At 46.7% G+C, this 13,971-nt stretch overlaps 1 protein-coding gene across 1 annotated transcript in view; it reads left to right on the top strand.

Annotated features, from left to right (window-relative positions):
• Nucleotides 1–13,971, top strand: part of MYO7B (myosin VIIB) — a 173,404-nt gene that overhangs the window by 156,607 nt on the left and 2,826 nt on the right. The window contains exons 46-48 of the mRNA XM_066599774.1: nucleotides 991–1,107; nucleotides 2,678–2,761; nucleotides 7,049–7,168. Coding sequence (XP_066455871.1) covers nucleotides 991–1,107; nucleotides 2,678–2,761; nucleotides 7,049–7,168 — 321 coding nt within the window. The remainder of the gene's footprint in view (nucleotides 1–990; nucleotides 1,108–2,677; nucleotides 2,762–7,048; nucleotides 7,169–13,971) is intronic.

Genomic DNA, 13,971 nt, shown 5'->3' on the forward strand with positions numbered 1-13,971 from the left:
TAACGAGCACCCGAGCATTTTGGTGCTCGCTCATCTCTAGTCAGGGAGCTAAAGGGACAACTCAGAGTGGTGATGAAACATAAAAGTTTATAGGGTACTTTTACACATGCCAATAGTCACCCGAATAATCACTCAAATGAGTGTAAGCACAGCACCCGAGCGGGTACTAAGTGAGAAGTCACTCAGTAGCCTCTAGTCATAATGTTTCAACTCACCGCAAAAAATGACTAGTGAGCGACTTCTCTCTCAGGTAGTTGTTCATCTTTAAATGACTGCTTGTTTAAAGCAAATGAGGTGGGCGGCCGGAAGAGATCTCTGGCGTGCTCTGCACCCATTAACTGAATGACACAGGAGTGAAAATTGTCGGGATGATTGTCGTGGGATTAAGCACCTGACAGCCATCCAGTCTAAAACCACTCATAGTCACCTCACCAAATTCCCCTGTTACCATTCCACCAGTGCATGGTCCCCTGCTGCAGCGATGACATCACTGACGCCAGGAACATGTGACCACTGCAGCCAATCTCCAGAACATTTCGAGCAATGGTTAACTGCAGTGGTCATATATACCTGTGGGATATCAGAGGAAGTGAGTATGGCTCTTTTATGCTTTGATGCCATTATGAGCTGATTTCAACATTTTTTTGCCCCTTAAATTCAAGACTCAGGAGTTCAGATGAAGTAAATGTACCCTTGACAACGTGTGCATCTCCTATGACATTGCCCAGTCAGAGGTAAAGGTGTATATCAGCCCTCTAGCCAAATCTAATTTCAAAACTGTGCTGGTTGAAACACATTTTTCAATTCCTGCTTTCACTGATAGAGACGTTAATTAACAATTTCTGTACATTTAAGCTATAAAATATTGTTAAAAAAAGAGGCAAGTACTGTACTTTGAGTAATGTTAGGTACAGACTTCATATTTTCATCAGGCCAATAGTGTCCAGTGCATTGGGAATGTGAAATGTTGTATTATTATTTTGTTTCTAGAACATAATAGCATCTTATAATAAACATGAGAAGAAAACAGTGGAAGAAGCTAAGGTAGCATTCCTGAAGCACATCAGCAGGTGGCCAACATTTGGCTCAGCATTTTTTGAAGTCAAGGTGAGTAGAGTGTACACAGGTCTGTTCCCAGGAAAATGATAATTTCCAATGGATGCTTGAGCAGTGTATTTCATACTATTAGAGTCTTAAAGGTGTTGTCCAAGTTGATTTTTTTTTAAAAAAACATGCTCCCCATGCAACAGCATAACAAGCAGGCATATACTTACATCTCCCCACTCACTGCTTTGTCCAGCGCCACTGCTCTGGGTCTCCCCTGTGACGTAGTGTTTACAAGCTGCAGCAACCCGTTGTTCTGGATGTCACAGGATGCTGCAGACAATGACAGAGCTAAATGCTTGATTGCTGAGCTCTGTTAGTAGCTGCAGCAGCCTGTCATATCCAGTAAATGGGCTGCTGCAGCTTGTAAACAAATAGCCGGCATGGAGGACCAATCAGGACATGCAGGGAGATGGGAGAGATACATATACATATATATGAAAAGTACATGCATAGAGTTGTAATTATATAAAACACACAATAAGTGAATAGAGAGAATCTTATTGACTCTCACAATCCTTCTTTTATGAGTATTTTCATTCTCCCGGATAGTTTTTCCCTCCTTCTTTTGTTTGCCATAATTTTATTTCTGTTGACATGGCCATATGAGGGCCTGTTTTTTGCGTGGTGAGCTGTAGTTTTTATTGGTACAATTTTTGGATGCATATACTATATTGTATAATTTTTGTTATCTCTTTTTTGAGAGCAGGGAACATCATGTTTGAGAACATAAATTCGGCCATTGTTTTCTTTTTTCTTTTACAGCGTTAATCATGCAGCATAAATTATATGATACATTTTTTTTGTGGGTCAGTTGATTATGATGATACATCATAATCTTTTTTTAGGTTTTTCCACTTTATCAAAAAAAAACCTTTTTTGGAAATAATATTTGTTTTCTGTTTCGCTGCATTCTAAGTCCAATAACTTTTTTATTTTTCCATGGACGGAACTTTGTGAGGGCTTGTTTTTTGCTGTCGGTTTTTATTGGTATCGTTTTTAGGTACATACGGTTTTTTTGATCACTTTTATTGCGTTTTGCCTCTATTTTTTGCTTTGTTTGTATTCTTTAAAGTGGAGATCAATGATCAATCATTGATCTCGGGTGTTGCAGCAGGGGGCCAGGTGTCGATAACAGCCAGCTCCCGCTGCAAGATGGCACGGGCTCTTCTCCTGATCCCGCGCCATGCACATGACGTAAGGAGTTAAAAGAATATCTCGGCCCCAGCATCTATTGATCGTGGTCAACTTTGTTGTTCGTGTACTTTGTTGTTTGCTGTGAGATACTTTCCTTGTTAATCCATACGTACAGACCTGGAAAGTTTGTGGAACACAATACAACAGTAGCTTAAAAGCTAAAAAGACTGCAAGCAATATCAGTAATTTTGTACATTTTTATGTACTGTATTGTGTATACTTACTGTACTATACCTGTATTAAGCAAAGTTTTTTGTTGCTCCACTTTTGCTAATCCCACATGGTTTCTACTAGACAGTAGATCATTATTGTGATATGAAATACATCATTGCACTTGTAATATATTTAGCCTTGATAATACATCTTTACCTTTCAGCAATCCTCTGAGCCATCATTCCCTGATATTGTTCTTATTGCAATAAACAAGCATGGAGTATCCTTATTTCATCCCAAAACTAAGGTAAACATTTAAGCTTTTCAGGAAACTAATAATCCTCAAATCATTTCTTTATTCAGCTACACAAAAAACAGCAGCTCTGGCATTCTTTTTTAAAATATATATATATTTTACAGCATTGACCTTGCAGGATAAACAACTGCAACAATATCAATTATGTAGTTTGTAAAGCATTCTGAAATGGAAAAATGTGGACTTTATATTGGGATGTTTTTTTTGTTATTGAATTTTTATTAGTCTAGCAAGGGGAATTGGAACATGAGATCGTTTGATTACTTATATAATATACTGTACTACTTATGTAGCCCAGTGTATTATGCTTGCTGGGGTAAAACAAACAGGCATCCTATTAGGTAGGGCATTGACATCCCTCATTTGCATCTAGACTGTGCCAATGGGTTGACAGAGGTAGCCTACCCTTTCTGAAACCACTTACATGCTGCAGTCGCTATTAACTGTGGCATCTAAGAGGTTAAACAGCCAGGATCAGAGGTTCCTTTATTATTAACCTGTTTTTATTAACCATTTTTGCATTAGAGGGGGTTTCCGTACTTTTACAAAGCTTATATTGATAAAGATACAGTTGTATGTAGAGGGAGAAGACAAGGGGTCCAATTGTGGGTCAAAAACCTTCAACATATTTCAACAATCCAACCAACCATAAACTAAGTTAACAACACCATTAATTTCTTTAATTTGTCTTTTGCATCTCTCCTCCTCCATAAAGTTCTGAGCAGATACATATTATCCGTCCCAGACGCGTATAAGCACTCCAGCGCATGCGTGCCCCCACCACGCCCCCCATGTCAGTCACGCCCCACCAACTGGGGGTTCTTCCGTTATAGACCTCATCATGTACCATGTAGATGTTCTGAAAGACTCATGTATTGCTCTTTTTACTCTGTGCGGTAGGATGTCAATAAAACTTTCCCATATCTCCAAAAATCCCTCTACCTGCATCTCCTTTTGGAGAGAGGCCTACACCTAATCCATACACATAATAAAGGAGAGCTTCTCCAAGAAGAGTTTAAAGGGGGAAAGCCTCACGTCAATCCATGTCTGTAAGACTGTTTTCACCCCCGCCATGCCAACCATGAACAAAAGCTTACGGCTTGCCAAGGTGCATCTTTGTTTATCTGGGTTTATATATCCGAAAATTGCCCAGACAGGGTCCAGTGGGGCTGCAGAAGTCAGGTTAGTTATAGTGAATCGGTGTACTGTTCCAGAAACTCCGGACCACCACGAAGTCCCATAGACAGTGACAGAGGTCCGTCCCCAGTTCCCCACATCTGAATTACCTGCGATCATTATATATACCTATTTTGTAGCCTCGCTGTGGGGTGATATACGCTCTGTGATATAGTTGCAGAGTCATCTCAATATATCTACTTGATGGGAGGGAGACTATACTATATCGTAATGCTTTTAAGAGCATCGGTACTGTTAGTTCAGGTATGTCTATGGACCACCTGGAAAGCACTGTTTTTGAAATATCGTGGTCTATCGGGATGTTTAGAAATTCGTAGGTTCTGGTTATGTGGCGTCGCGCATCAGTGGGGTGTTTCAGTTGCAACTGGTTCAGATCCCAGCCATTCATTTACAGGTGTTTTCAGCAATACTCTGTCTATATAGCTTTTGGTCTGTAGGTATGGGAGGAAGGTTAAGTGAATTTGTGGGTATTTAGCCTGCAGGTCCCCCAGTGACAGCATTTTATGTGTGGTTTGGTGTAATAAAGATTCGATGCTGACACTTCCTCCGCCGTGCCAGTGATGTAATTCACCGTGTGAGGAATTAGCCTGGAAATACAGGGTATTTAGCAGTGTTAGGTAAGATGAGAAGTTCGGGTGTAAGGAGGTTATTTTGCTGAATTTCTGCCATGCTTTCCAAGTTGACATTAAAAGAGGGTTTTCTCTGTGCTCCTCTGGAATCATTTGGAATGTTAAGTGCAGGAAGTTAGGCAGGGCTGTTTGAGGCACAAATTTCTGCTCTGCCTGAATGTCCGCGAAAAATGACGCCTGTTGCAACCAATCTATTATTATTATGGTTACCGCCGCTATGTTGTATGTTCTTATATTAGGGAAATTCATCCTTCCGTTAGACCGCAGTTGTCTAAGAATATTGAAGGGGATCCTACATCTGCCTTCCTTCCAGATGAATGTTCTCAAGAGGTAGTTTATCCTTTTTTCATCTTCAGGAGTGAGGTACACTGGGAGGGTGTGAAATATCTATAGAAGACGAGGGAATTCGACCATCTTAAACAGTTAGCATCTGCCTACATATGAGAGTGGGAGTCTTTTCCACTTTAGTAGAGTCTGCTCTAGGGCTGTTATATATGGTTTGATGTTCGCATTATATATTTCACACAGGTTTTTATGTATACAAATTCCCAGATAGGTGATAAAGCTGTTAGTTATAGCTGTTTGCTATTGGAAGGGGTATTGATGGGTCCTGCATGGCCTTCGCAAACCTTTTGTTAATAGGGCCTCTGTGTTTTCTAAATTGAGAGTATATCCTGAAAGTGGGCCTAGATTTAAGAGGTCTTAGAGAATTTCCGGCAGCGCATGGGCTGGGTCCGTGATGCATAGGAACACATCATCCGCAAATGCAGTTATAGACATTTTAGGGTGGTGTGAGCAGGATGGCTGATTGGAGATGGTCCAGTAGGGGATCTAAAAAGAGGTTAAAAAGAAGAGGTGAGAGGGGGCAGAGCTATCTTGTGCCCCTGAACATATTTATCGGTTGTACGTTGTGTCCATTTAACGTTAGAGTGGCCGAGACATTCGTTTGGATATAATCGATAAAATTACAGAAATTTGGGCCAAAGTGCCTTTTTTGTAGGGAGAGTTGTAGGAAGAGCCGGGACACTTTGTTGAATGCTTTTTCTGCATATAGGCTCAGAAATAGTGTTTGCTGGGTCTGTGGGCGTTTGGCCTCGACCATCGCTGCTCTTGCAGCTCAGACATTTTTAGTAGAGTGTCTTCTATTCGTAAAGCCCCTCTGGGAGGGGTGGAGAAGTTGTGGACATATGGCTTGCAGTCGGTTGGCTAACAGTTCCCGCAATCCTCTGAATGATAAAGATATGTCGGGAAGGGACATAATCTAGTTTTCCTCTGTGTTTCTTTACGTTGGAAAGACAAGGTAATTGGTGCATGGGCTGACACTTCAATCGGGAGGACGGAGGTGTCTGTGAGTTTCTCAAACAATGATTCAGATAGAAGGAAACAATCTATTCTGGAAAAACTTTGATGGGTCACTGAGTAATATGTGTATTCCCTAGAGTCCGTATTTGTAACATGCCAAGGGTCACAGAGGGTGTGCGTCTCCATAAGATGTGCACATCCCTGGAGGCCTGTGTGAGGCTCGTGTTCTGGGAGGATCTGTCTAGAGTAGGGTGGGTAATGCTGTTAAGGTTTCCTCCCACTATCAGGTTGGGGTATTGCTTTTGTAACAGTAGGGCATTTATTTTTGTTAAAAAGCTATTGTTTGTCTGGTTAGGGGGATAGAGGTTGAGTAAAGTATAGTCTATGTTGTGTATCCTTGATCTTAGGAGCAAGAATCTACCCTCCCTGTCTGCCAGTTCCTCTTTCACTAAGTATGTCAGACCCCTACGAAAGAGGATAGCTAACCCCCTATTTTTGGACGTATAGTTTTCTGTATAACATGAATCTTGCCAGTGTGGCTCCAGAATCTTGCTTCCAGTGTGTCTCTTGCAGGAAAATTATATTGGGACGTATGCGTCTCAAATGCGTAAGGATTTTTTTCCTTTTGATTGGTATGTTGAGACCCGCTATATTCCACAACACCACTTTGATATGTATGGGTCTGAAGCATTCCTGCCCTGCCTCGTCATTTATGTCTGTCATGTTAGGGGGGTACTGTGATCTATGTGCTGCATGGTTGTGCTGTACCTTTTTCCCCGCCGTCCCTCAGAGGTTCCTTTAATATTGTCTGTTAGAGCAGGAGCTGGGAGGTCCTGAATCACCCTAGCACCTGTTCTTCCCAGAATGAGACACCTGAGATGGCCTTATTCTGCTGTACTGTAAAATGGGGAATGCAGTATAATAAAGCCCCTTAGTGACCAATGCAAATATACAAATATTAGCAATTACTAAGGGACTAAAGACCTATTTGTGCTCCTATAAAAACACATTTTGTAGCTGCTGATGTCATCTATAATATGCAATGTAAATGCCTTCTATTTAGATAATCCTATTTGCAAAGATTTTGTAGAATATTATTTATAGGTGAGCTTATAGTTGACATTTCTTTTGTGCTCTCCCCTCTATGTAGGAGCTGCTTGTTAACAATCCATTAAATAAAATATCTCGATGGAACAGTGGAAATACTTATTTTCAGATGACAACTGGGAACTTGGTGCGAGATAACAAGATCCTGTGCGAGACTTCATTGGTAAGCAATAGAGATCAGCGAACGTGTTCTTCCGAGCTTGATATTCGTGCGAATATTAGGGTGTTCGGGATGTTCGTTATTCGTAACGAACACCATGCGGTGTTCTGGTTATTTTCACTTCCTTCCCTGAGACGTTAGCACGCTTTTCTGGCCAATTGAAAGACAGGGAAGGCATTACAACTTCCCCCTGTGACGTTCAAGCCCTATACCACCCCCCTGCTGTGAGTGGCTGGGAAGATCAGGTGTCACCCGAACATAAAAGTCGGCCCCTCCCGCGGTTCGCCTCAGATGCCGTGTGAGTTAGATGAGGGACAGTGCTGTTTGTACCGGAGCTGCTGTAGGGAAAGAATTGGTAGTTAGTGTAGGCTTCAAGACCCCCCAAAGGTCCTTATTAGGGCCACTGATAGCTGTGTGTTGGCTGCTGTTAGCAGTGGCAATTTTTTTTTTCTCAAAATCGCCTCTGCAGACCGTTGCACACGGCATTAGGGACAGAAGTGCTGCATAGGCAGGGAGAGTGTTAGGAGTGAGTGTAGCCCTCAAGAACCTCAACGGTCCTTTCTAGGGCCATATTTATCCGTGTGCAGTACTGTCCAGGCTGCTGTTAGCTGTGCTGCATTTTTTTTTGCTTCTCAAAATCGCTTCTGCAGAGCATTGCACCCTCCATTGATACTGCAGGGAAAGAATTGTATAGGCAGGGCCACAACACAGTTATTATTCATTGAATATACGCAGTGCTGCCTTTTGCTTGTAAAACAAGTGAAAATAATTCTATTTGTCCGGCCTCTGTCCGTCCTAAGGGCGGTGGACACGTGTCGGCTGCGTGTGACACCTTTAAAAATCATACGCACCCAGCTACGTTTTACTCCTGGCTTCGCCATTTGCTTTCCTTAATTGGGAAAAAAAATACCTGCTCTGCCACAGTTAATAACTCTGCTACCCTCACGTTCTGTGACACATTAGCAGGGACACAGCACAGTTATTAAACTTCTCATGTTCATAGAATATACGCAGTGCTGCCTTTTGGTGCCAAAAAACGGAAAATAATTCTATTTGTCCGGCCTCTGTCCGTCCTAAGGGCGGTGGACACGTGTCGGCTGCGTGTGACACCTTTAAAAATCATACGCACCCAGCTACGTTTTACTCCTGGCTTCGCCATTTGCTTTCCTTAATTGGGAAAAAAAATACCTGCTCTGCCACAGTTAATAACTCTGCTACCCTCACGTTCTGTGACACATTAGCAGGGACACAGCACAGTTATTAAACTTCTCATGTTCATAGAATATACGCAGTGCTGCCTTTTGGTGCCAAAAAACGGAAAATAATTCTATTTGTCCGGCCTCTGTCCGTCCTAAGGGCGGTGGACACGTGTCGGCTGCGTGTGACACCTTTAAAAATCATACGCACCCAGCTACGTTTTACTCCTGGCTTCGCCATTTGCTTTCCTTAATTGGGAAAAAAAATACCTGCTCTGCCACAGTTAATAACTCTGCTACCCTCACGTTCTGTGACACATTAGCAGGGACACAGCACAGTTATTAAACTTCTCATGTTCATAGAATATACGCAGTGCTGCCTTTTGGTGCCAAAAAACGGAAAATAATTCTATTTGTCCGGCCTCTGTCCGTCCTAAGGGCGGTGGACACGTGTCGGCTGCGTCTGCAACCTGTAAAAATCATACGCACCCAGCTACGTTTTACTCCTGGCTTCGCCATTTGCTTTCCTTAATTGGGAAAAAAAATACCTGCTCTGCCACAGTTAATAACTCTGCTACCCTCACGTTCTGTGACACATTAGCAGGAAAACAGCACAGTTATTAAACTTCTCATGTTCATAGAATATACGCAGTGCTGCCTTTTGGTGCCAAAAAACGGAAAATAATTCTATTTGTCCGGCCTCTGTCCGTCCTAAGGGCGGTGGACACGTGTCGGCTGCGTCTGCAACCTGTAAAAATCATACGCACCCAGCTACGTTTTACTCCTGGCTTCGCCATTTGCTTTCCTTAATTGGGAAAAAAAATACCTGCTCTGCCACAGTTAATAACTCTGCTACCCTCACGTTCTGTGACACATTAGCAGGGACACAGCACAGTTATTAAACTTCTCATGTTCATAGAATATACGCAGTGCTGCCTTTTGGTGCCAAAAAACGGAAAATAATTCTATTTGTCCGGCCTCTGTCCGTCCTAAGGGCGGTGGACACGTGTCGGCTGCGTCTGCAACCTGTAAAAATCATACGCACCCAGCTACGTTTTACTCCTGGCTTCGCCATTTGCTTTCCTTAATTGGGAAAAAAAATACCTGCTCTGCCACAGTTAATAACTCTGCTACCCTCACGTTCTGTGACACATTAGCAGGAAAACAGCACAGTTATTAAACTTAGATTATTCATTCACTAGAGGCAGTGGGGCCTTTCGTTTTCAAAAAAGGGAAAAAATTATATTTGGCCTGCAGTCTTGCGCCAATTTATTTCCTGCCTGTGAAATCAAATCACTGGTAATACAGCATGCTGAGGGGTAGGGGTAGGCCTAGAGGACGTGGACGCGGCCGAGGACGCGGAGGGCCAAGTCAGGGTGTGGGCACAGGCCAAGCTCCTGATCCAGGTGTGTCGCAGCCGACTGCTGCGCGATTAGGAGAGAGGCACGTTTCTGGCGTCCCTACATTCATCGCCCAATTAATGGGTCCACGCGGGAGACGGTTATTAGAAAATGAGCAGTGTGAGCAGGTCCTGTCCTGGATGGCAGAAAGTGCTTCGAGCAACCTATCGTCTACCCGCAGTTCTGCGCCGTCCACTGCTGCCAATCCGAATCCTCTGTCTGCTGCTCCTCCTTCCTCCCAGCCTCCTCACTCCACTACAATAACACCTGCTCAGGAGCGGGAACACTCCCAGGAACTGTTCTCGGGCCCCTGCTTAGATTGGGCAGCAGCGGTTCCTCTCCCACCAGAGGAGTTTATCGTCACTGATGCCCAACCATTCGAAAGTTCCCGGGGTCCGGGGGAAGAGGCTGGGGACTTCCGCCAACTGTCTCAACAACTTTCTGTGGGTGAGGAGGACGATGACGATCAGACACAGTTGTCTTGCAGTGAGGTAGTAGTAAGGGCAGTAAGTCCGAGGGAGCAGCGCACAGAGGATTCGGAGGAAGAGCAGCAGGACGATGAGGTGACTGACCCCACCTGGTGTGCAACGCTTACTCAGGAGGACAGGTCTTCAGAGGGGGAGTCAAGGGCATCAGCAGGGCAGGTTGCAAGAGGCAGTGCGGTGGCCAGGGGTAGAGGCAGGGCCAGACCGAATAATCCACCAAGTGTTTCCCAAAGGGCCCCCTCGCGCCATGCCACCCTGCAGAGGCCGAGGTGCTCTAAGGTCTGGCAGTTTTTCACAGAGACGCCTGACGACCGACGAACAGTGGTGTGCAACCTTTGTCGCGCAAAGCTCAGCCGGGGAGCCAACACCAACAGCCTCACCACCACCACCATGCGCAGACATATGATGGCCAAGCACCCCGCAAGGTGGGACGAAGGCCGTTCAGCGCCTCCGGTTTGCACCCCTGCCTCTCCCCCTGTGCCCCAACCTGCCACTGAGATGCAACCCCCCTCTCAGGACACAGGCACTACCGTCTCCTGGCCTGCACCCACACCCTCACCTCCGCTGTCTTCTGCCCCATCCAGCAGTGTAGCTCAGCGCACCGTCCAGCCGTCGCTTGCGCAACTGTTGGAGCGCAAGCGCAAGTACGCCGCCACGCACCCGCACGCTCAAACGTTAACCGTCCGCATAGCAAAATTCATCAGCCTTGAGATGCTGCCGTATAGGGTTGTGGAAACGGAGTCCTTCAAAAGTATCATGGAGGCGGCGGCCCCGCGCTACTCAGTTCCCAGTCGCCACTACTTTTCCCGATGTGCCGTCCCAGCCCTGCACGACCACGTCTCCCGCAACATTGTACGCGCCCTCACCAACGCGGTTACTGCCACGGTCCACTTAACTACGGACACGTGGACAAGCACAGGCGGGCAGGGCCACTACATCTCCCTGACGGCACATTGGGTGAATTTAGTGGAGGCTGGGACAGAGTCAGAGCCCGGGACCGCTCACGTCCTACCCACCCCCAGAATTGCGGGCCCCAGCTCTGTGGTGGTATCTGCGGAGGTGTATGCTTCCTCCACTAAAGCACCCTCCTCCTCCTCCTCCTCCTCCTCTGTCTCGCAATCAAGATGTGTTAGCAGCAGCATGTCGCCAGCAGTCGGTGTCGCGCGGTGTGGCAGCACAGCGGTGGGCAAGCGTCAGCAGGCCGTGCTGAAACTACTCAGCTTAGGCGATAAGAGGCACACGGCCCACGAACTGCTGCAGGGTCTGACACAGCAGACCGACCGCTGGCTTGCGCCGCTGAGCCTCCAACCGGGCATGGTCGTGTGTGACAACGGCCGTAACCTGGTGGCGGCTCTGCAGCTCGGCAGCCTCACGCACGTGCCATGCCTGGCCCACGTCTTTAATTTGGTGGTTCAGCGCTTTCTGAAAAGCTACCCACGCTTGTCAGACCTGCTCGTAAAGGCGCGCCGGCTCTGCGCACATTTTCGCAAGTCCCACACGGACGCTGCCACCCTGCGCACCCTGCAACATCACTTTAAGCTGCCAATGCACCGACTGCTGTGCGACGTGCCCACACGGTGGAACTCTACGCTCCACATGTTGGCCAGGCTCTATGAACAACGTAGAGCTATAGTCGAATACCAACTCCAACATGGGCGGCGCAGTGGGAGTCAGCCTCCTCAATTCCTTTCAGAAGAGTGGGCCTGGTTGGCAGACATCTGCCATGTCCTTGGTAATTTTGAGGAGTCTACCCAGGTGGTGAGCGGCGATGCTACAATCATTAGCGTCACCATTCCTCTGCTATGCATCTTGAGAAATTCCCTGCAAACCATAAAGGCAGCTGCTTTGCGCTCGGAAACGGGGGCGGGGGAAGACAGTATGCCGCTGGATAGTCAGGGCACCCTCCTGTCTATTTCTCAGCGCGTACAGGAGGAGGAGGAGGAGCATGAGGAGGATGAGGAGGAGGGGGAAGAGACAGCTTGGGCCGCTGCTGACGGTACACCGGCTGATTGCCTGTCATCCTTTCAGCGTGTATGGCCTGAGGAGGAGGAGGAGGAGGAGGAGGAGGAGGAGGAGGATCCTGAAAGTGATCTTCCTAGTGAAGACAGCCATGTGTTGCGTACAGGTACCCTGGCACACATGGCTGACTTCATGTTAGGATGCCTTTCTCGTGACCCTCGCGTTGCACGCATTCTGGCCACGACGGATTACTGGGTGTACACACTGCTCGATCCACGGTATAAGGAGAACCTGCCCACTCTGATTCCCGAAGAGGAAAGGGGTTCGAGAGTGTTGCTATACCACAGGACCCTTGCGGACAAGCTGATGGTAAAATTCCCAGCCGACAGCGCTAGTGGCAGAAGGCGCAGTACCGAGGGCAAGGTAGCAGGGGATGTGCGTAGATCGAGCAGCATGTACATCCCAGGCAGTGCAACAGTCTTTAAGGGCCTGGCCAGCTTTATGGCTCCCCACCAAGACTGTGTCACCGCTCCCCAGTCACGGCTGAGTCGGCGGGAGCACTGTAAAAGGATGGTGAGGGAGTACGTAGCGGATCACACGACCATCCTTGGTGACGCCTCTGCCCCCTACAACTACTGGGTGTCGAAGCTGGACACGTGGCCTGAACTAGCGCTGTATGCCCTGGAGGTGCTTGCTTGTCCTGCGGCTAGCGTCTTGTCGGAGAGGGTGTTTAGTGCGGCTGGGGGAATCATCACAGATAAGCGTAGCCGCTTGTCAACCGACAGTGCCGACAGGCTAACACTCATCAAGATGAACAAAGGCTGGATTTCCCCAGACTTCTGTTCTCCACCAGCGGAGAGCAGCAATACGTAAGCAATACGTAGGCTGCACCCGCGGATGGAAGCTACGTTCTCTCTCACCATCCAAAACGGGGACATTTCTGCTTCATCAATCTGTGTCTAATATTCCTCCTCCTCCTCCTGCTCCTCCTCCTGAAACCTCACGTAATCACGCTGAACGGGCAATTTTTCTTAGGGCCACAAGGCTCACTCAAATAATTTTTCTGAACAATTTTTATAAGTTTCAATGCGCTTAAAAGCGTTGGAACTTTAACTTGAACCAATTTTTCGTTACACTGGGCTGCCTCCAGGCCTAGTTACCACTTAAGCCACATTAACCAAAGCGATTAATGGGTTTCACCTGCCCTCTTGGCTGGCCATGGCCAATTTTTGGGATGTACATTAGTACTGTTGATACAGCAATTTTTGTGGGCCCTCGCCTACAGTGTAATCAAATTAATTTTTAGCCCACCTGCATTCCAGCTGACGTTACCTCAGCTGTGTTGGGCAATGCAATGGGATATTTTTGTGTACCGCCGGTGGGTTCCAGGGAGCCACCCATGCTGTAGGTGCACACAGAGTTTTTAATACATCTGTACACTTCTAAAGAACCCCAGTCTGACTGGGGCATGCAGTGTGGGCCGAAGCCCACCTGCATTACGCACGACATTACTACCTCAGCTGTGTTGGGCAATGCAATGGGATATTTCTATGTACCGCCGGTGGCTTCCTGGCACCCACCCAGGCAGTGGGTCCACAGGGAGTTTAACCTACATGTGTCCACTTCTAAAGAACCCCAGTCTGACTGGGGCATGCAGTGTGGGCCGAAGCCCACCTGCATTACGCACGACATTACTACCTCAGCTGTGTTGGGCAATGCAATGGGATATTTCTATGTACCGCCGGTGGCTTCCTGGCACCCACCCA

Source organism: Eleutherodactylus coqui, chromosome 1 (genome assembly GCF_035609145.1).
Source record: "Eleutherodactylus coqui strain aEleCoq1 chromosome 1, aEleCoq1.hap1, whole genome shotgun sequence".
Lineage (NCBI taxonomy): Eukaryota > Metazoa > Chordata > Amphibia > Anura > Eleutherodactylidae > Eleutherodactylus > Eleutherodactylus coqui.